Consider the following 25,100-nt stretch of genomic DNA (forward strand, 5'->3'; position numbering starts at 1 on the left):
CAATGAAACAATGAGTAAATTTTCACTAGTAAATTGACACTCACCGACCCAAAAAGAAAGTTGATATTACTCCAATAAGAATGATGAAAGATGCAATGGCAAATATTTTCAGAACAGTTGGTGTGTAACCACGGCGTGCTGAATCGGGCATATGTTTGCCTACTTCATGGTAATGCTGGTCTGCTCCGAGTAACTCGCGTTCATAGAACGGTGGGGTCCAACTCACAAGACCACTGTTCCGCACTGTACTTTTGTTAGTTGGAGACCTTTCTTGTTGCAGGGTTCTTTCTGACACTTCCTCATTTCTCAGCTCCATGGTTCTGAAAAGGCAGCTAAATTCTTTTTTTTTTTAGAAGTTTCCACCAGCAGGTGAAAGCAAAATAAACCAACACATAACAATGTTCATAAGATTCTTCTAACAAAGTTTACAGTTCTCATAATAAAATAAATTAATAAATAAAATGACCCTGAGAAAACTAACATGGAAAAAATTTATCTTTATTGGAATGAAGCATACTGAGTACAAACAACTTACAATTTCATAAAATCTCTCCACACTAACATGTTCACAGTTTGCAAAATGAAAGGTATAAAAACACAGGAATGAACTGGTTCAGACTCGAACCTTGTTACAACAGCCTCCAGGGCTTGTTTCCTGTATTTGCTGATTTAATAAAAAAAAAAAAAAACAATTTCAAATAATTCTAAGGATAAACATCCTGCACAAGGGAACACCTGTAGGAGAAAAAACAAATGGTGCAACAAGTTTTTACTTAAATTATTCATAACTCAAGCACATAAAAATTTAGGAAACATTTCCATGAAGAGTTACCTTACATTCAATAGACACTAACATATGCACTGCTTTTCATAAACAAGACCCACTCTTCATTCTTAATTTTATTTTTGCAAATTTTTTTCCCAAAGTTTTAAGACATAAGACTCAACAAATAAATTGTGGCAATGACACATCCACAAATAATAAAATATTACTACACTAAAAACATGTAAAGTTATATGACACAAGGGTTCCTAACACACCATTAGTGCTGTATGTACATATACTGTACGCCAGTTCTTTTGTTGACGCTACCAAAAAAGCCGTAGAGATGCGAGTGCAGTCTGCACTCATGCTGCAAATGTTCTGAATGATGCACACGTCCCTGCAGCTACTCAACACGCACTATCACGTTAGTGCACTTCTTGGCCCAACAACGACAGCTGGAACAACATGACAAAACTGCGAGCTGCTTTTACTAATAGTAGTCACCTATCCTGAATACACAAACATTATGTTAACAAAAGTAATACTACAGGATGTCTATGTCTATAAATGCTTGGTGAACCAATTTCAGAACTTATTTAGAACCTTTTCATAATATTCTCTAATAACTTTTTATAACACACTAATGACTCACCCCGGCTCCAAGTGGATACAATCTACAAATGTGGCATCATTTATTTATGTAATAGGTAAGTACTTATACTACGTGCATCAGGTAAGAATTAATACTAAGTTGGTTAAAATAGCTTCACAAATAAGAAATAACTCTATTTTTGAACTAATTTTGAAAGATAAAAAAGTTATTTGTGATTCATCCTTAAAAGATAGACATGTGCTATTGAAGACTATTCTGTAGGCCTTTTTAGGACCTATAATTCTGTAGTAAATTTTCATGCATCAGTAATGTAAAAGTCAGCATAAACCATGCAAGTGCCCCAAAAGCATCTTTTTACAACTTGATCACAAGACATTGAGATTTCTCTGTTATCATTACGTTTAATATGAATGTATAATACACGTAAACCTTGCGGAAGAGTTTTTTATATACTGGGTAGTTAGATATTGGGTAGTTTAGAAGTGGACGGACAGACAGATGCAGATAGTGAGTTTAGTTTATACTAATTGCAGGAACATGCTAATTTATACGTTAAAAAATAATATTGTAATGTATTCTGTTATGTAAATTTCCAAAAATATCCCAATTCAGGCTTTAATGTATTTTTGAGTTAGAAATTACCAAACTCTTAGACGTGTGTGTTGACTCTAGAAAATCGGATTCAAACATAAACTGTGTTAAACATTATATATAAAATATCATTGTAAACAAAGAAAATGTTAAGATTAAAGTTTAGGTGCTGTAATAAGATTGCATTAGTAACAAAACCTCATGTGATCTATTAAAATTCATTATTATATTTCCTAAAGTCGGAAGCTACGAACATCGTACAATAACTGTATACCTAATTATCATGATGAACAATTTCAATTTTGTCACAAAGCATCAGTAAACTACGCTTTGGTGTATCTTATCAATTACTCTAGCAGTGTAATATTTGCTTGTTTAAACCATTCCAAATATGAGGGTCTCAAGGCAATCTTAAACAAAACAAAAATATAGCATCAGATATTACAAGAGCAAACAACAGATTTTTTATTTGCCTCTGTTAGTTACTGCTAGTCCTGCAGCTAAAGCAGGACCTCTTTTACATACAAATTTCTGCGAGGATAGAACGCCTAAGCAACTTATGGATTCAATAGTAAAGTAAGAAATTGAACTTGGCACTTACCAAATCCACACAAGGGTTTCCGAATTAAAGTAGATACAATTTATGGCCTTATCATTTGAAACCAAAAAACAGGTGAACTGGGGAGCTGAACCAGTGATTGATCTTTAACTATACCAAGGTTTTCAATTAATACGAATGTTTACTTTATATGACGACAAAGTAATATCGGTGTACAAATAGTCCCTTAGGGACAACCAACCTAGGAGCAAAGATCTAATAGATTTATATTTATACTGGTAGACTAGGCAGTCTTTGGTCAACCTCCACACTTCATCCCAGGAACGTCTCGTGGGAAGACTGTCCGATGACCTCAATTCTTGTAATTCCAAATTTTCAACACCAGACTGTATCTGCTGGTCCTCCTTCTCACAAACTGGAATATGGAACTGGCGTCACCCTCGGAAGTGGACAAAATTGTTTCTAGTCACCTTCCTGTACGTCTGTGGTTCTCCACCAACATCTTCAATGTTGATTGCTCTTCTGACCTTAGGAACTCCAAATATTGCCTTTATAATTTAGCACTTGTAGTTATTTCTCATAAAGTTTCAGTATTAGGTCAATTCCTACGCTGGTGTATGGTATATTTGAAATCATCGAAACAAATTGCCTTCGAAAATATTTTTGATGTGCGATTTAATACTAGTCGACGATGGTTATTTATTATAATCTTCATCGCAGAAGTCTTAATTTCTTGAAATAATTTTAGTAGATTATCAATCTTGAGCCGAGTCTATCCCTATTACGACAGTTATACTATAAAAATTACGTTTGTCTTTCTGACACAACACAGAAACAAGTCTCCTTCATATTGTGTTCCAAGATTCAACTACTAAATGTTCCAAATGAAAACGAATCGTACATTGCTAAAAGTGACTCTCTTATGTTTATTTCTTTAAAAAATAAAAATTTAAATTTGGGTGAATTGTTAAACTGCAATTAAGGTGAACTGACCAATCATGGTTTGGTTTACAGTTCAAAACTTTACGATTTTTTGGTTGAAATTAATTAGTACAACATATTTCAGATTATTTTATATTGTGAATACCTGCTTCAGTTCTTTAGATACCATTCATATCAACAGCTAGTTCACCAAACTTGTAAAAGATCACCAAAAAAAAAAAATTGGTTGTCTGTAAAGTCGGTTTACAGACAATATTTTAACGTGACAGCATCATAACAAAACATTGATGAAATGATTGCATACTTTTATGAATAAAATTGAATCATTTTTATCTTAATAATAAAAGAATAAATACATGAAATATATAATTATACTAGTAATCAGATTTTTAAAATGCAAGAATAATGAACCTTTATTGCCGAAATTGTTGTTGTAATAAGCAATGAAAACCACATTAACTTTTCACTTCACTTTATAAACAGTCGACGAAACAGTTCACGATAAATGACCTGTAATTTGTTTTAAAAACTGGTGATTAGCTATAAAGTTTAAATATAATTATGAACAAGTTTTCATATAAATAAACTGTAATCAAATATCTATCATCAATTACATATAGTATGAATCACCATAATTTTTTAGTCAATTGTAACATAACCTATTATTACTGCACTCACCGACAGATGCTACTTTTTTTAATAATAAAAGAATAAATACTTGAAATTATACTAGTAATCAGATTTTTAAAACGCAAGAATAATTAACCTTTATTGCCGAAATTGTTGTTGTAATAAGCAATCAAAACCACAAATTAAAATTTGTCGAGAATATTTTACGTTTTTATGTCTTCCAGTGCTCAAAATGATATGGAATTGTGGCCCCGGGCACAAAATTTTATTTATAATTCATTAATAATAACGCCCCTCGCGATAAACAAAGGAAAATATGTATTAACGAGTGCCTGGTTCCCGCGGCAGCTAATAGAGAGCTCGATTCGTTCGGTTCGCGTCCGTCACCGTAGATGGCAGCACAGTAGTGGAATAATATTATTTTGTTTTTATAATACGATTTTATAACAAATACGCATTCCAAATATACCAAACTTATTTATAATGTGTTACAATATTTTTTAAAACATTGTGCAAAAGATCCCGGCTGTAATTTGAATTATTATGTGTAACTGTAAAACACCATTGTTCGTTAAAAACGTATTTGAAAATTCAACATTACTTTTAAATAGGGATGGGACAAATCCACATTTTGGTCGAATCCGAATCCTTGTTCGAATCCTCAGTGATTGTCATCGAATCTCGAATCCCAGTCCCACACTAAACTTCACCACATGATATTAAAAAAAATCACACATGTATTTTAAAAAATTACATAGGCCCATTTTTAAAAAAAAATCACATGTGTATTTATAAAATTTATAAAATAAGTGCATATACCTGATATAAAATAGAGACAAATAACCACAAAAACCACACACACGTAAGTTTGCATCTGTCTAATTCTCTGTTAAATTAATCCTTCCTATGTTTTCAATTAAATACGTTTGTATAACAGACACCATTTTAAAAAAGTTACGTTTTTTTCTGCAATGTTATATTATTGAAGGTTGGAAATGATTGAGTAGTTATGCTAATTGACAAAATGCAGCGTAGTTTATCTTATGTTTGTGCTATTTCCGTTACCTTAATAATATAGTTGAGGTATACAATTTTCAATTACTACCGTATTTACACCCCCCCTCCCTCCTTCTCACTCTATCTCTCTCTCATGTGAATCATCTGTTCATTTCTGTTCCGGTAGCTAATGTCAAATATATTCCCGCTAGTACAACCAACAGCATTAGACTAATATAAACTTTTGGTACGACTTTGCGCACATTTGACTTGCTTAAAACTAAAGTGCGACCAACATAAGCTTGGTCTTCATGGCAATCTGCGTGCCGTAATACGTTTAATTTTGTCTCAAATACTTAAACACGATGCATTATGAGTGATCAAGCACGTACAGTTACCAACAGCTGAATGGATAGACGTTGCTTTTGTTTGAATGAATTCCCTGCCACTGGCTAGACTGAGTTCACGGCCCGGTTTGTGGCCAGGCGACAACGGTACGGCACGGCGGTATACGCGCGGACGTAAAAAAAATTTGGTCCTTTACACTCCATGGCCGCAATTTAACTTGCCATAGCTGATGTTTGTACAACAGCCGATAGCGTAGTCAGACCTGTGCACGCATCTCTTCCCCCCCTTGTTTGGCTAACTGTATCCCACGGCATATCTGTTGTTTACAGAAGTTGAAACAGACTTCGTGGTGTCGTGCTTGACTTTTTTTTTTTTTTTGCCTGCTGAGATTTCGTGCTAACTGAAATTTACAGACGTGCTATTCGAGAAACGGCCGGAAAAGTTCACATCGCGCTAAATGAATCCGCGCAATCTGAAGACGTGTTAAGTGAGGGATAGGTGTACCAAGTTTTTCAAAACTTATGTCCTATAACTACGTATTAAATAAAACCATTACAAAAACATCCTAGACATCTCTCAATATGATTATTGATTAACAATATTAATGTGACAAAATTATCATACACATGAGCCTTTACACAAACTATACATAAAATAGACACATCTAAAATGAATCCAAACTTGTGTGAAATTAAAAATATTTTTTACCTGTTTGAGAAACTGCTTGGCATTATTGAGAGTTGATGCTCCATAAATCACTCTCTTGTTGGCTGCACTGCTTACTTTCCCCTGCAATAAAAAAAAGAATAATGAAATATCTATAACATACATTGCAATACAGTGAAATTCCGTTACAATGTACTTCAGAATAACGAGTCTTTCAGTTCAACATATGATTTTAAATTTCTGCTCATAACACCAATGTAAACAATGTAAAAATATTTCACTTTAACAGTAAAAACGTATCCTAACTTTCCAGTTATCAGAAATTTCTTTTACATAATTGTTACTGTGTTTGCGCAGGGGTTCTTTAATATTAATGTACATTATGATTAATTTTTATCACTTTCAAGAATCGTTAACAAATATAAAATGTAAACAAATACAGTCTAAACAATTTATAGAATCATAGTACAATATAACACACCATTCTTCCTCCATGGATCACACACTTTAGTGCACGAGACAATCTAAACAATTGATTGCTGTCTCGCCCCTCTTCTTGACAATTGTTTTTAGCTGCGCCATTTTTTGGTTATTTGTAGAGCACGTTTTAAAAGATTTAATTAACACAGATATGTATATTTGTAGATACAAATGTTAAATAACACTTATATATTTTAACTTATACACGAAATAAAAAATCCAATAATGTTGATTTATGCAGGTTGTTTTGAACAGTTTGGTGTCACAACATGGCCGACACACTTTAATTGTGTTGCCATGAAGATTGGAATGTCGCCTGGCACAGCCCTGCTCGCGACGCGCGCTACTAGTGCGGTGCTATGGTTATCTATGGATGCGAGGTTTGTTTACGTTTGACGTGACGCGAGGCAAACAATATTGTTGATTGAATATTTTAATCAGGATGGATGGCCAAAAAGATAAAAAGAAACACAAGCAGTTGACTTTGAAGGAAAAAGTGGAAATTTAAAAAAAGTTGACAAAGGAAGGAAAAATACAGATGTGGCACAGTCTTTTGGTTTGATGCCCACTACATTGTCAACAATAATAATAGATCGCGAAAAAATTATTAAACTGTACGAACAGTCATCTTTATCTACTGGTTGCAAGAGACTTCCCCTAGGAGATAACAAGGACCTGGAAATTGCGCTAAACATCTGGCTGAAGGATATGAGGGCACAAAAAGTTCCATTCACAGGACTCATGTTGCAGGCCAAAGCAAATATTTGCTTCCAAGCTAATGTAACATTTGATCCCCTACTACTTTTATTTTTAAAAATTAAAAAATACTACGTTTAAAACGTAAATATATAAACTTTCAGAATAAAGTAGTACTTTCATTACTAAGTATAAAAGTTGAGGCTTTATTGATGTACTTAATAACGAGATTCTACTATACTCGCATTACTGCATTGGTAGGATGAGTTTTCCCTATACTCCGGCTGACCACTGCAGAAAAGCTCATACAAGGGAACGCAGAGATCTGTAGGGATGCACCTTAGTGTAGTCCACAAGGTTCTGGTACTCTATGTAGTTGCCGCCGCCCACCACGAATACGATGGCGTCTTGGAAGGGGGCGCGGTTGCGTGGCACCTGCGACCCATCTATTGCCCGCAGCTGCTTCGGGTCGAAGTACCTGTAGTCCTCTGTCTCTGGTGAAGTCTTCAGCTCCATCAACTCATCGACAATCCTCGTGACTGGCAAGTTCTGCAAGCAATGCAAGTATACCCTGCTTTATCGCATAATCATCGCACCAATATTTTAGGGCATCAAAAAAAAAAAAACTCTTGTGTCAACGTCAAATGATATTTTGGGTCCCGCTATTAGATTCCGAGTGGTTTGTGTGGGTATTTTTTCCGCATAAAATTATGTATTTTAAAGTAGAAATCTAATATTTATTCTGACATTACCACTTACTAATTTAATTAACGAAAATACGAACTTGTCTGATGTGCAAATTTTCTTTTAAAGATGTTTCTAAACGTTATAACATTTATCTGATCGTCTGCATCGCCGCAGTGTACCGCTTATAAAAATGTAGCCAGCGCTAGTTGGCATCATTCATGTTTGGTTATTTTGCTTCCTGTATACAGCGCGCACACGTAGTCAAATATCTATATCTGCCGATTGCATGCAACGCGCGTTCTCTGTCGAGTGCCGAGTTAACTACATTTGACGGCCCGCACTCTTTGTGGTAAGTTGTACTTTGACGATAGTTATGCGTTAGTTCAGGCTCGCATTCGGGTAACAGATTATGTTTTTATATTTAAAGTTGAAGAAAGGTTTTTGTTGCATGACTTATTAATTTAAATTGATTGGCGTGCTTTAGTATACTCTACTTTTTTAATAAACGTACTTTCCATTAACAGGTTTTGTTTTTAATATTTAATTTTACCTAACAAAAAAAATTTTTTCCCATAAAATTTGCATCTCCACTTTTCAAACTTGATTTTAGTATAAAATATGTGGGACGATTATGCGATAAAATATGGTACTTTACTTACCGTATAAATAATGTTATTAAGTTAATAGGTAAAAGAATTTAGCCTTAGTAACATAAGAATTTATTTATAAGTGTAACTATCACTCTATAATTTCATGATATGACTTAAATATCTTTCATTAATCGGTTTTTGAATAAAATTTGTTTAAACTTACGTAATAATCAATTAATTTCTGGAAATTTACAAATGTGTATTTAATAATTAAAAAAAAAAAACAGGGTAGTGACCTTTGCAAATCATATGCTTCCTTTAAGCACTTAATTTTTCCTGCATCTCTTAACCCATCAATTTTTACAGATTTTGTCATGTTTGTCAAATATTCGACAAAGCTATATTAATATTTTCCTGAAGCTACTAGCATGTCCCAAAGACCATTACTTTCTTGTTTGTAGTGCTTGCCCAACATAACAGTGCCCACCATATAGCCATATTTTTTATAGACCTGTCAGTTAGTCTTATATTTTGTGTATTGTGTGTCTGTATTTGTGATGTGCCTAACTTTCTTACCTGTTCATAGGAATGTTACAAATAAATAAATTAGTGATGTGCGAGTCTCGGCATCATCGAGAACGAATCGAGACAGAAATTTTCTCGATCTCGTCTCGAGATAATTTTTTTGGCTCGGAATTTTCGAGAATTTTGTAAAAAAGAAATAGGTTAGGTAATATAATATATTGAGGCAGCATTTTGCGTTGCGTGTTGAAATAATTAACATATCTTCAACGTAACGTAGATTGAATAAAATAAAATATACTTGTTACGATAGTATACACAATAAATTATTAAAAAGTTAAAAACGAACAACTTCCGTTCACAAGTCACTACATGAAACGGTAAACGTAAACAATGAATTGTGCTGTGGTTATCACATTAAATTACAGAAGAAAATGATTATTTTCCGTTAATAAAACCAACATTAAAGTGAAAAATAAATCATTTTCGGTATCAATATCAAGTATCAACGTAAAACGGTACGGTAAAAAATAAAAATATAAACATGACTGCAGAATTCTTCCGCGATCGCATTTTGTTTTATGGCCTTAGGTTATACACACGGCCAGCAGTATATAACAAGCAACATGATGTTTAAATTGCGGTCCGTATCGATAGTGACATATCGATAGTGGTGAATGTTCAGACTTTCATGATTAAGTACCGTCCATGGCTCAAGGAAACTGTATAGACTATGGAGTCAATAACGTATGTTTACATACGACAGTAGGCAAATAAACTGTTGAGTGTAAAGGTAAAGTTGTAATTGCAATTGCAATTGTGGATACTTAATAAAATTATTGAATAATTATGTATATTTGTCAGATTATTGAGTTTTACTTTTTTGGATCATATTATCCTGTTAACTAAAGTACAGATTTCTCGATCTCGACTCGATTCTCGAGAATTTTTAAATTGCTTTCTCGATCTCGTCTCGAATTCAAAAAAGTCTTTCTCGCACATGCCTAAAATAAATACCGTATTTAGGTATTTACTCGCATAATGTCCGTAGTAATTTGGCTACATTTTTGACAAAAAAAAATGGGGTGCGGACATTATGAGGTGAAATCCGAAAAAAAAAATTTTTCCTCAAAATTTTACATGTTTTGTGTAGAGTAAAAAAATTGTTCTCTCATAATTAGTTTACTAGTACCCTGATTTTACGTATGCTCACGGTTCCGCGGATTGCATTAGTAAAATTGCTGCTTCGTAAAATTGGCACCCTTCCCTCGGCCCAGTTGAAAAATATTAACAGCGGCACACTACTTCGCAGAGAGCTGGTGACTGGCGACCCTCCGCACCGGACGTGAGAAATGTGACAGGTGTCGAGATAATTGGGTGCCGGCGATTAGTGGAAGACGCCACTCATTTTTTTTTTCTTCTCTCACTCGCATGTGCCCTCTTACGTTCAGAAGCTGCAGCCAGCCTACACAAAATAAACGCTTTGCGTGAAAAGATAATTTTTTTAATCTTTCATTGAGATGGCCACTAACGGCACGGGGCAGATGTCTAATGTCTGCATTAGCCAGCGCCGGCGAGCCTCCCTCCCTGTACCTAGCCCACTGTGTGTATAAAAAAAGTTACCGGCAGACATCTGAGCATGCGAGTCCCCTCCTGCCCTGCTTGACTGAAGCGGGGGAAGGAGTGCAGAGCGTGGAAAAGGTTGAGCAGGAATTTTTAACAAAAACGAAGCACAGCCTTGTCTTCCTGACATGTAAGAATTTATGTATGTCCATTCTGTTAAAGCTGACGTTTTATTTACGTTGCGTATCATATCTTACATGAAAACAAAATTAAAGCCTCTCAGCAAACGCGATGTTAGATAAACATGTTGTCCGTGCGTCTGCGCGTGGGACGTGTACTGGCTTGTGCTATATATAGCCCATCCCCTTGCAACTCACGTGACATCGCAGGCAGCTGCGCAGTAGAGTGCGAGTTTCTGAGTCCGGACGGTTTCACCACGCTACAAACCCTCTCAGCGACCGCTCTGGAGAACAACTCAAGGTCAAAGCATTGTTGACAGCGTCGGTAAATTTCCATCCCGTTAATGTGCCTTTCAGGGGTGGCCAAGGTTGCTTTGTCTGGTGCGGACTTTGTGCAGATTTAAAAAAATTACATTTCAAGTACTTAATAAGAAATGTGTTGACATGCAATGGCGGACATGCGATTAAATATGGTAAATAAATAAATTGCTATTTAGAGATTGATGTTAAAACTATTTTCAAAGCAAACATTGCACTTAAACCTAAATAAATTCATCCAAACCATCAAAAATGTTCCATTTACAGCATTTCGCACTCTGCCAATCATTGCAACGTCTTCTCACAGAAAGACAAAATCACAAATCACAAACCATATGCAAAAACTCAGTCGTTCCTATAAGAAATAGCAGTTCAACCAACCTTGGAGCGTTTAGGAACCTATGCACTATTTAGCGTTGGCATGCGGCATTGTCAAGTTTTGAATAAGCCTAGTACCATAATTTTTCAATACACGTTTTATGAAAAATTTTGCATAATTTACGGGTAAATTTGGTATAAGTCAGGCCAAAAACGGAAATCATAGCAAGACAAGTAAACTAAAATATTCATCAATATGTCCACCATATAAAAATTTCTACTAAAGTGCTCAACAAACAATGAAACTCTGATTAGTTCCTCAAATTGCTGTACCAGTTTGGTAGTTTTGTTGGGTATTCGTTAAGTTTTGGAAATGGTGTACAGATGGAACATCCTAACAAAGGATACAAATGCAAGCAGATGATTGTCGAAAAATATATTGTAAAAGCATGCAGCATGCAGCAAAGGTTTTGACAGTCATATTTGTTATTGTTTTGAAACAATTGTTTAAAAGTTTAATGATAAATATAATTTTATGAGTGTGAAGATAAACTTTATTACATTATTTTATTCCTTAAATGATGAACATTATATGCAGAAAGCATCTAATGCAAGGGTTTTGAATGGGAAAAATTAACATAGGGATATCTGTAAGTGATCAGGGATCAATTATGTAAACGTTATAAACGGGAAAACGTATTATGCGGGAATGTCTTAAGCAAGTTTTACTGTATTTCGTTTTATCATTCAAAAGAATTGTTGAAGTGTGAACTTTTACTTCTCATGTGTGTAGTGGCCACACATCCTTTTTTTTATTTTTTGTTTTCAAATTCTTTAAATTCAGTGACATGTTTCCTGGTCACTTACAAAAAAGGTTGCCCTAAATGTGAAATCAGGGATCACAACCAACTACCAATAGGCTCAGAATGTGTACTTGAAACAGCAGGGAGTGGTTAGTGTGGGACGTACATGTCTCTTGACGACAAGGTTCTTGACCCCCTCCATGACAAAGGACGAGCCCTGAGACACCAGCTTGGAGAACATGCTGACTGTCTTGGTGCCGCCGCCCACGTACTGGTTCGGCGTGGCCGCCATCTTTGCGTAGGCTCTGCGGACAGAAACACAGCCTCACAGTACTCACACCTTGTCCAGCATGCAGCTACTCATGCTAAACCTATGCTCAGAGGAACTTAATGAATCAGGTAAACTGGCCTTTGCTAAGGCTCCCTTAACCTTTCTTTCCGATTGTATTACTAAGATTTTCATACGGTATGTGTGTAGCAGCAATAACAATAGGCCTGTGTAAATAAAAGTTTTATTTTAGTTTGAATATGAATATACAAATATTCACAAATAATAAAGTTAAATTGGAATAAAAAGAAAGGGACAAGTTGAAAGAAAATTTACGACATTTTGAATGTTACGTTTAAACAATACTGTGAAATTACTTTCATCCAAATTATAAAAAGGATAGACATTTTACATTAATAATGATAAATAGAGAAATGTAACTATAAAAAATGTAAGTTTTAAGGTTTTTAAAGGTTTTCTTTCAGTGTTTGAAAATTGCTTCTTTTCAACTTTTCAGAATTGGATTGGATATGTTCACCATTTAAACCAAACCACAATCATACTATTTTTTGCTGTAAACATTTTTAGATAAATTAAACATTCTTCACTCTTACCTGACACCCAATATCAACATATAGAGGTTATTTTTACACAAATCTGTTCATCCATTGGTAACTGCAGTACACATGATTGTATAGACCCTTGTTTGCTTTTACGTGTCACAAAATTAAGTAGCCAGTAAATAAATGCACAACCATATATGTATAGTTTCAGACTGCAGTAACTCAAATGACCATTAAATTATAGTAAAAAATATTCATAACAAATGTTATGAAACAATTGTATAATATCCTGCATGCCCATGAAATGAGCTCATGAATATAACAGCAGAATTCATAGCATCACATGTACACGAATAAGCAGATAGTATTTTTCACTCAAAAAAAGAATATCTTGCCTGAATATTGACTGATGTGATATCTTTGGGTTTTGTTTTGTTATAAACGAAAGATCTTAAATTATTTTTGCTAGTACAAACATTTGGCTATGGTTGAAACAAGAAATATCTTCCAACAGTTGTTTGATGCGAATAAAAATGCTACATTAGTGATTACACAATGAATTACAGAAATAAATTATGTCTATTGAAAATCACTCATGAAAATGTTGTTCATGTTATTAATACAAGTGGGGAAGACAGGTACGGAAAATATAGGCCAATTAATTATCTAGAGTTTTATTTATGAACTAACATTTACACTATTAATTAAATTACATATATCTTTAGAAATGTCTGTCCACAAATTAATCACACTTTCATACGTCCATGGTCATCTGGCCTGCCTCGCCGCAAAGCCCTATCATAACATTATGTTTATTAATACGCTTGTAGCAATTGTTGCTAGTTGAAAAAAGTGCATACTCACGGGACCGGTTCAGGCTATCACATAACGGCCTTGCGCATTGATATAAAAATATTTATTTTAAAAGTATTGTAAGAGTAAACAAATTTTATGGATATTGATATTGGACCCATTATTATATTTAAACTGGCAATATACGTTTATATTTTTAAAAAAATGACAAGTAGCAATGTTGTTACTCACACAATGTGATATACAACAGTTTCACTAAATTTTAACTAAATATTAAATATAATTTTGAAGAAAAACTATTTTAAATTTAATATAATACAAAAAATCAATAAATAGGGTTGGTATTTGAAATTTAATACATAACCGTAATTAGACCAGCCTAGTAATCGGAGACAATATTTCTGGAATTTTTGTATGGTTAAACACTAGCATCGTGACATTCTCCGGGGTGGCGCTGTCTGACCAATGAAGTGTCACAGTGCACTGTGACTTTGAATACAGATACAACCACTCACTTCCATCTCTTGATGTACGCCAACGGCTGAAGGTCGCAGCCGGCACTTTGCAAAGCAGCTGCGTACCGATCAAAATCTGCCTGGAAAAATATGAATGCAGACTAGCTGTTTACACACACACAATGTACATAGCAGCTGTCCATGCTGTAAGCCAAGAATAACACGGGACAAACAACTTCTCTCCCGACTATTCATAACCTGGTAGGTACACTGCACTGAGACATTATTAGAGACGAGATTTACTTGGTTATTTTTATGCCAATTTAGTTTTCAGAATAGGTGATCTCAGCATTTTATTTTTAAATTTTATATATTCATAAAGATTCAACAAAAGTGACTGACGGAGAAACATGATACATTTTTACAGTAAATTAACATGCAATATGTGTAAAACCGAATTCAGAAGATTCAATATTTTTTTCACCCCTTAGGTCAACATACATATTTTAGTACAAAATTTATTGCTAAATAGGTAGATTATATTTTTGAATATAATTTTGTTAAACTGCTGAAAAATTTCACGATTATAGTCACATTTTTATGCTACATGGTACATTATGTACATGGTTGAAAATCCATAGGATTCCCAGAGGGGCCTCGCGGGATAAAGTTAACATTCCCATTTCACATTACGACTTTGCAAGCTCAAGCAGGCTCCCTCCAAGAGGGGCTTTTTGATTCCAGAGGGGGCCTGGGCCCTCCGGGATCCATGCCCATGGTATATTAACTTTCATTTTCATGGTATGTGGTGAATTGGCATGCTTTTCAGAGTTATTTCAGTTTAATAACAACTCATCCTAAAATCTTGTTCCTACTCACAATCAGTGCACGGAGCAAACCATCAGTGCAGGCATTCACAACCCTGTGCCCTAGGTTTATTGTTGCCTGAAACGAGAACTACTTGTTCATGAGCCAAGTAACTGCATGGAAGAGGCTCACTCTCTTCTCTCCTCTCCGTGGCTTAAATAGCACGCCACTAACCACGATGCACATGAGCCACCAGATACAGTTCCTCAGTGGTAATATGTCACAGGTGCAATAAAATAGGATGGATGAAAATCCCCGACTCTCACGGGTTGGGAAAGATAGTACTGTCATGTTCTAAAGACTAAATAATGAAACAATTTCAATCTTGGGGAAACAATTTCTTTCAGTTAGCCGTAATTCATAAAGGATTTTAGTTTCTCATCAGCAATTAGAATGAAGTTTTCAAAGTAAGAAATGTCACTTTGATGCATCAACATCACACATTTCAAAAAACTGCCTGCTTTCAAACACAGTACAATTTTAAAGAATTTTTCGATACTTTAAGGGAAATCATTACTTAAATTCTCATTTTTATTTTTATGAACGTTTTTCAGCATTAATTATTTTCTAATACACAGCTAAATAAAAAATAATAATTATTTCACCAATGCAAATACGAGATCAACAGAATGAAAAAAAAAAATGTATTTAATGGACACTGGAATGAATGGAATCTTTATGTGATGAAATTGTAATATTCATGTTGCAAAAGAAAGAACGATTTTAGCAAAGAACTTAAGACTTTAGTTTGAAGGTATTCATTGAGTATAATAATCTTAAATTTGTATGAAACTGCAAAGCTTCGCACATCCTTTATTTTAAAGACATAAAAAAAGTGGATTCAACTAATAACTTAGACAACTGAGAGTAAAAAAAAAATTCAGGCTAGTAATAATAAAAATGTTATAAACCACAAAATTAAATGCAATTACGTCCTTATTAAAACTGGTTTGAGAGTTCCCTAATTTAACAGTCACCTGTTGTCTTCTCTATGTACCCTACACAAGAACAACGGTCTTATTTATAGATTAATTTCCAACTTTAATAGAATAAACAAGCAATTAATTTAAACATGAATATTAGAATTTACTTTCAATCTGTGTAAGTCTTTAATAATATGGTATTCTTTATTTTTCCAATAACTTCCAACTGTTATTAGGCCTAAATTTTACTTTATTTACTCACATTTATTTATTGATACAGTAGTTGTCTAATTAATTTTATACTGTAGTTATTATAATTTTTGTTTTTGTAGAGAATCATACTGTATGTTGTTTTGGCAAATATTTTACTCCTAGTATCTTTAAGATTAATCTATATTTGTGTATGTTGTGTCATTTGTGCTTGTGTCCTTTGTGTATTGTCATTTTATTTATGTTGTGCCTAACCCTTAAATTCTAAAACTGATGGTAGGCAACTTACAAATATATAAAAATTAAATAAATAAAACTATACCTGTATCATATTCAAATGTCTTTTTTTCCAGGATGTCGACTATGATTTAAGTTTCCACATGATTTAAGTGGACAGTCTCTAAATATTAATGTTTAATGTACGGCTATACTCTCAAGAGACGCATCAAAAAAATTAATGTAAGTTAGTAAAAGACCACTGGAAATTAAAGTTAGCCGACTTTAAGCATTGTTACTAGAGGTCTGCACGTACTCAAAAAATATCCAATTATCATGAATAATTTGATATTCAATATTCCTGAATAATTTGATATTCTATTCTACATTTTATATTTAATTATTTGGTACCTTTAGATAGCCCAACACCATGTCGGACACATTTACAAAAAAAATTATTAAAAAAATATGTAAGATGATTTATTGAGAAATTTAGATTTGTACTGTAACATTATTCACACATTGTTTTATATTTAACAAATAATCAATTCTTGTGATTAAAATTATTAAAAATATTCCATGTTATGTATGTAACCAGATCGACAACAAAATTTAAAACTTAAAATTTTACAAGTTTAAGAAAATGCATTGGCAAGTTTATTTTTAAATTTCCTTTATTTTATACCTCTTTTTTTTTATTGTAGTCTGGATCAATTTTTCTTGGACTCCTGTAAATTATGAAAAAATAAAAAAATAAAAAAAATTCATTACATGTTAAAATGTGATTAGAAATTTACTCAACATTCATGAATATTGTGATATCCAATTGAAATAAGTAAAAAGTATTCGCAGAAGCCTAACTGTTACTGTCTGTTTTGGGATTACTCATTAATTATTGTGACCAGTCATTCAGTTTTGTTTCGTTCATTTCGGGGCGACCATCGTGACCTGCAGCGAGTGCTGCGGGCTGACCTCGGTCATGGAGTGGGAGCAGATGTAGTAGATGATGAAGAGCCGCATCTTGTCGTCGGGGTTGCCCGCCTCCGGGTCCGTGAGCAGGTCCATGAGGCTGCGGTCCAGAGCGGCCTTGCTCATCACCTTCTCCTCGAACTCGAACAACGTGTCGAGGCGCCGGGTCTTGATGGTGTTTAGGATGCCTGCGCACGCCAACAACCACTCCTTCCAACTGGCTTCGTTATCGCTGCACACAGGATTTTATGCTTCCCTTTTTAATTTTACTCAAACTCTTGTTTGAACAAGAATTTTTATTCTTATAAATACTGTTTTTTTTTACACGGACAGTGTGTTATTAAATAAATATGACAAATATTGTAACGATAACAGAATTACTATGGACAATAGAAATAAATCAGCATTCATTAACGTGTATGAAAATGTACCAATATCAGCAATGCAAAAGTGATTCCATACATACACATTAACTGTTAAGAGATACAAAACCAAACACGGAATTAATTTTTTTTGTATTGATATGTTCTATACAATTACGGAGGTAAACTTCGTGTTAATTAAATTCTATTTACTAAGTTTGATATTTCAAAAAATTGCATTTTTTTTTGTAATTACCATAATTTCATGATTAAGTAGCATTTTGGTGTTATAACATGGTTTGATGCACTAACAGGTTCTGCAAAATTTCTTTTTTTTCTTCTTTTTCTTCTTCTTGGTTTTATAACAATTCACCATAAAATCTTCACTCTAGTTTTCACTCAGCAGCACATCTACAGTCACACACAAGATCTCTGAACAACATGAATCCGAGTTGCTTGGAGCCTACAAGAGTTATCACATGGCTGAAAAGCTAGCAGACTTTACCCATGCTGCTAGACATCAAAACCCCATCACAACACAAACAAGACAATTAATTACTTTTATAATTAGCATGAAAACTTCTAGACGATTCAGATTCTGCACTGAAGATTAAAAAATCTCGACCAAAACTGCAAAACCACCAGTTCCCTCAACTTTCAAAATTTTCTACTCTTTCAGCTGTTAGGCCGGCTGATCTCACAAAGCGATGACATCTAGCCATGGTAACACCTGACAAAAGTGACATCAAATATTGCAGTAGGACAATCTAGGAAAGTGATCAAAAAAACGGAAGTTACGTTATGAAGCACTCTACTGTATTAGAGCATTTGGGATAAGGGTATTTTGAATATTTACAATGTACTTATTTTCAAGTTTTCTGCAGTTGTGGTTATTTATTATGGCTGGAAAAGTTTGTGCATTGTTTGGTTGCAACAATTACGATGTTGTTAACTGCTTGAAGTAATCAGCATTTGGCAGCATTAACCTCATATGCATTCGCTCACATGAACATTGTGGGTGTATCAAGCATATCGGTGTGCCTAATAAATCACCGTGTTAGTAAAACTATTCCGGAATACATTTTATAAACTTTAGTAGTCGCAAATTAAAAAAAAATTAATTTTGAGACTTCAAAATTGATAAGCCAAAATTTATGTGTATGGTTATGTGTTGTAATTAACCTCATGCTAAAGTGCATGGCAGTTAATTTGGTGTTAGTAGGATCAATTCCTATCAATTATAAAAAAAATTTAACATTTGTTTGTATAACTTACTATTGCAGTTTAACATTATAGTTTAAGAAAATAATCATCATCAACAACTTCAACTGTTCTAATAAAAGTAATTGATTGGGTGTGTGTGGATATATGTAAAGAAGCGAATTTTGTTTGTTGTTGTGACTGGTTGGTTAATTTGAGTAAGTGACATTAAAAATACTACGCAACTATGTTATTCGCTCGTCACTTGGTTTGTTATTCTGCTGGTTGGTTATCGGGTCATTGTAGGTCTCCTCAGTACTCCGCGCGCTATCTATGAGCATGTGTTGTAATTGCGGTTGTAGTTCCTGTGGCTACCGCTATGTGCGGTATTGTCCAAAGTAGTTGTGTGCAAGTGGTTAGAAACACCAAGGTGAAGTCACGGATGTCCGGGCGGGTTTGACTAACTTCGGAGAGTAGCTCATGAGTTTTGTGCTGTGTGGTTGGTACTGCTTTTATCACCCTTTTTTTTTTTGTATTCCGCTCATCTGCTAGCAGTTGTTGTTAGGAGGGATGACGATGAGTAGCCAGGAAGGACGGATGGAGAAATTTGCTGTCAGGAATAATGTACATTAAAATTGATGATGTGCAATTTTACACTTGGACAATATAGCCTGGTTGAAGTTGCGAGAGATGCAAGATGCACAATGTTTTAAAGTGTATCTGGTGTGGTTAGCTCCAGTGTGAAAATATGAATAGTGGTGATTCTTCGGGCTTGTCGTTTTACTGCAGTTATGGCATTTTTTTTTAAATTGGCATTTAAATTAATGTGCATATCAAGAGGTAACTTCTTGTCAAAATCGTTGTATAGGCAATATGGGCAGCTTTGAAAGCTGGTCAGTCATGATCTTTTGTTCTAGTATGGAAAAAAACCTGAGCTGTTCGGTACAGTTTGGTTTGGCTCAGATGTTGAGCTGATTCAGGTAGATCTTCCAGGGTCTGATTAACCCTTAGGCTAATTAGGCTGCAGCCTAGGGCGTGAGGATGGGGGGGGGGGACCTGAAATCATGTCTTCGCATGCACTATTAATCTAGCATCATTGCATCTACCCTACATATTTCAACTAGGCAGAGACAAAACACTAAAACTAAATGCACTGTTAACTGAAAAAGCTTGGGACTCCCTGATTTTAACAATAAATTTTGAAATTTAAAAAGCACGAGTAAAACAAACACTGACTTGTCACCTGGAGGGGGTGCGTCCTCATAATTAGCCTAGGGCGGTCAGAACTCTTGATCAGTCGCTGAGATCTTCGCATAAGTAAGTGGGAATACATCATTTTGACTATGTTGCAAAATTACTACAAGTAAGTTGACAGAGGTGGTAGAGAAGAATAAACTGTGTTAGCCATGAAATGAGTAGTATGGCCATTTTCTGTAGTTATTAGTAGATACCCAGTACTTGGAAATTCATTATCTTTTGTTATGCAGGAGATTTTTATAGTTTTTCCAGACAAAGTTTCTGCCATTTTCTCCCTGTTATTATTGGGTGTGTTAGCGAATTTCCTATTTGTGATTCTAGTTTGTTTGGCCCTGTGCTTGGATATTTGTATCGTCAGTAGCAAAAACAGAATTGAAGCACAATGATTCAAAATCGGTTTGGTTTATAAACCTGTGGTGTAATAACAAAATTTAGACTCTTGTTAAGACATAAAATTATTGCCATGCAACGCTTGGACAGTGTTGTAAAATTATGAGGGAGATAGAGATATAAAGAGAGAGAGAGTATTTAAATAACTGGTAGTAAATTTATAAATTTTAATTTTTTTATATTTAAATTATTTTATGAATTTAAAATAAAATATATAATCTTCAGCTGAATTTGTTTATGAGAAGAAATATTGAATATACAAGCCAATAACAGTAGGCAGTCTAAAAGTGGTAATGCTTCAGAGTCTTGAATTTTTTAAGTTAAATTATAAGTATATCACATACTAGCTGCAATACCCGGCGTTGCCCGGGCTGAACACAGGGTGTAGTTAGTAATTGTCTTCTTAATTTGAATGTCAGGTGTGAAAATTAATTTATATCACTTTCAGATCCTGACAGACGTTCTGCCAGTTTATAGTTATTTACCTGGTCTGTATGTACTAATTTAGACTTTATAAAGCAATATAGAAAAAAGCTGAAAGATAAGAGATTACTAATATTGAAAAGATTCCATTATCTAGCTAATGCTCGGCCTGCATTGCAATGCATTCAGTTTTGTTTTGTAATATGTTTGAAGTAGTTCCACATTTACAAATCATCTATCCATCTCTCTATATATATTTATCTCTATCTACATCTATGTATCTCTCTATATCTATTTATCTCTTTATATCTACATATATACTTCCCACTATCTCTATATCTTCTATATATAAGTCTATATAGCTCTATAAATCTATAGGTATATCTCTTTATCTAACCCATTTCATTCTTTATACCTCGCTCTATCATAACTTATCTCTCCGTCTCTATCTCACTCTATATATATATATACACACATACACATATATATACATATATATATATAAATCACTCTATCTCTGTTTCTCTTTTATATTTAAAAAAATTTTGTCATGCGTGCACACTTACACAACAAAAACAGACCAAGTGCCGCTTTATAAAATGAAATAAACACATTTTTTGACACGATTCGTGCTCCAACTATTGAAAAATAGTTATACCGTCTCAGTAACCTTCATGGGCATGCGCATAACAAATCACCAAAATTCCATCGCAATCGGATGAATGGTATAGGAACGCATATGGCACAAACAAACCAAAATTAAAGACATGACTAACGCATCAAACGATGGTGCGTTTAAAATTCAAGGCAACTGTATCTATTGACGAAGTTAAGAACAAAACTTTTATTAGCACCTTTATTTTGCTAGCCGCTGCGAGCTCCACTAAGCAGACTGGTCTCACCAAGGAGAAAAATATGAATTTGCCAGACCTTACTATGTCTATGATCGTGTGGCAGACATAGAGAAATGACACTCACTCACTCACTATTTGTATGTCTATGACCTATGATTTTTTCTGTTCTAAAATGAAATTATCACTTTTTCACTCCCTTAGGGATGGAATTTCATATTAATATGGGGTCTATTTGTTAATCCAGGTTATAAGCTAGCTGTAGGCCAAATTTCATGCAAATCCATTCAGTAGTTTTTACGTGAAAGAGTAACAAACATCCATCCATCCATACTATACTTACAAACTTTCGCGTTTATAATATTAGTAGGATTAAACCATGGTGCTGTAAATTTAGTTCTAGTATAATTATAGAAGCAGAGTGATGTTTTACATATACAAACTGGAGCATATACATATGTATATTACTGTTATTTTTAATCCAAATCTAGTCTGATTTATATTTCAGAGCAGTATTTGTGATAGAAGCACGTATTTTAGTGTTATAATTTTAGATAATTCAATATTTTGGTTTAATGCTACAGAAGAGTGATGAGCCTAACCAATGGTATATTAATTTAGTGGTTGGCTGCTATGCACATTTTGGAAGTGAATAATAAGGGCTTTTTGAGAATTACTATGGTATGACAAACCCAGTTGTGAACAGCTCAGTTAGGTGGAGAAATTTTTTGATTACACAGTTAATATTTTTATAGGCACATATATGTTTCTAAAATAAAAATGTATTTAAAAATATTTTGTATTCATTCCTTGTTGGATCAATGCTATTGTTGATTGAAATATTTTATGTAGATAGTAATCAGCTCATTGGACGTTATCGGTAATATAAGTGAGAGGTTATGGAATTGTTGTGTAACATACGACACAGAGCTGTGGTCAAATGGTTATGTTAGGGTATGTGAGTGTGAATGCAGTGGCTTATGTCTAGTTTATAGTCGCTATAATGTGTAATGTGCAATGCAGATATGACATCCTGTCCATTTCCAGCTAAGTTCCCCTCATTGAGATCTCACTTAGATGATGAGTAAACTGTTGAGTAATAAGAACCAGGATCCTAATAATTTTTCTGTTACTTGTTTGTACTTGTTAATAATCAGGATTTTGCTTTGTTTTATGAAGATTTTTAAATATATATTTCTTGTTTGAGTTTTCTTACAGAGTTATATCTTTAAAAGAATAGTAACTAACACATGCATCTCCAATATCTTTTTAATGTTGATACCTTTAGCTTTTCCCCTTGATACTGAAGATTGTATTAGACAAGCGGAATTAGTGGCAAGTTAACAGTGTTTTGTTTTTATGTGTGATGGAATCATTTACCAAAAAAGTGTTTAAAAGTTAAGGTTTGAGCTAATATGTTTCACCGTTAAAAGTTGCATAATCTGTGTCCTTTTGTTGTCAATGATTAAAGTTAGGTCATTTTTATTTCATGATATTAAAGCCAATAAATTTTTGTATATTGCGAAAACTTGATTAGGTTATGAATACACTGTTTCAATACAAATTTATTATGTGTAAATTAATTTCTTGGGACAAAAAACTTTTTAGACGACGAGGGAAAATCTATGCCGAGATCGCCCATCGTAATAAGAATACAGGAATTTGAGTTTAATGGGCATTCTTCAGGCCAAGCCAATAGGGTTGCTGCAGTTAAAAGGCCATGTTAAAAGCCTGAGTTTCCTGTATTGACCTGCTACAATATTTGGTGACTTGCTAAAAGAGAGGGTAAAGGATTATACAACGTAGTTTGCACATGAAAGCTTGGTAAAGAACTTTGCAGCCCTTTTCCTTACCCTCTTTAGCTGTCAATGTAAGCCACATTCACTGTTATACTTACAGCAGAGAGGTTACAGGGCAGTAGCAAACCATCATAGAACACCTTTGATTTACAAGTCAATTATTTTGGATGTGTATGGTCCTCTTAAGTGTATGGTAATAATGGCAATTGTTAATGCTATTTAAATGCCAGTTGTTTACTTTGGTGTGAAAAAAAAATTTTTTAATTAAAAACGATTTATTTACAAACATATTTCAAAACATTTGATTCCTTGATACTCCAATGATTTTTTTTAGGGACGCTGTTCGAAAACTATATATCCGTTGAAATACAAGAAAAGTTAAAGGATTAGCTACTATTATCGTCAAATTCCACCACTGCCTACGGTTCCAGAAACATTCCTACCCTCCCTCTCACACACACCAGTGCCTTAGTGGGAAGTAAAGCCTCCCATCCAGACACTAAAATAAAGCTGGGCCGATGCCGATCCCCGATCGTAATAATCGGCCGATTTGGTTAATTTTGCCGATCATAATGATCGGCAAAACGTAGCCGATTATTTGAGCCGATCATTGGTCTCCTACTGCAAACTTATAACAATGAATAATTACCTATACCTAACAACTTTCCATGTTTGTTTACGGTACTTTTCGGGAAGAAAATTCAATTATTCATCGAAAAATAATAGGATTTAATAATTCAAAACTAACCACACACGATAAAAATATACCAATAAAGTAAACAAATAGCGTAAGTTTTATAAACATTGAACAGTTACATACATAAGTATCAATTTCCACGTATATTTACTGTACTTTCGGTAAAATAATTTTCCATTATACTATTTGCAAAGTTATTTATCATTTACGAACCGAAAACTATGTATTTGTTTACCATTTACGGTTAATATTACCGCAATGGCGAATGGCGACTGTTGTTTAGGTTGGTTATGTGACGTCAGAGATTAGAGTGAAGCGCGTCGCGCGACGGAATTCGTACGGATTAATGACGCTAGTAGTCTCGTGGTTAGTCTACCTCTTCGGGAATTCATCTATTTAGTTTTTTCTCGCTAAATATGGCCTATTGAAAGTTTTGTTTAGGAAAATTAATATTCTTACCCTGTTTAGCGGGAAATTGAGCTTATTTTTCTTTTGTATAAAAACCTGGTTGATGAAGAGTTTTGTTCCCCATTTAGTGGTACAGTTGAACCTCGTTAATCCGTGACGCGC

General features: G+C 34.1%; 1 protein-coding gene across 1 annotated transcript in view; it reads right to left on the reverse strand.

The window, feature by feature from the left end:
• Positions 1-477: 477 nt before the first annotated feature.
• The window catches only part of LOC134530922 (protein sly1 homolog), a 60,879-nt gene continuing 36,256 nt past the window's right edge, over positions 478-25,100 (reverse strand). Inside the window, exons 10-15 of the mRNA XM_063366235.1 lie at positions 17,555-17,739; positions 14,427-14,506; positions 12,434-12,572; positions 7,627-7,836; positions 6,154-6,234; positions 478-1,221 (exon numbers count right to left, since the gene is read on the reverse strand). Of these exons, the coding sequence (XP_063222305.1) occupies positions 1,192-1,221; positions 6,154-6,234; positions 7,627-7,836; positions 12,434-12,572; positions 14,427-14,506; positions 17,555-17,739 (725 nt within the window). The 3' untranslated portion in view covers positions 478-1,191. The remainder of the gene's footprint in view (positions 1,222-6,153; positions 6,235-7,626; positions 7,837-12,433; positions 12,573-14,426; positions 14,507-17,554; positions 17,740-25,100) is intronic.

Source organism: Bacillus rossius, chromosome 3, assembly GCF_032445375.1.
Source record: "Bacillus rossius redtenbacheri isolate Brsri chromosome 3, Brsri_v3, whole genome shotgun sequence".
Lineage (NCBI taxonomy): Eukaryota > Metazoa > Arthropoda > Insecta > Phasmatodea > Bacillidae > Bacillus > Bacillus rossius.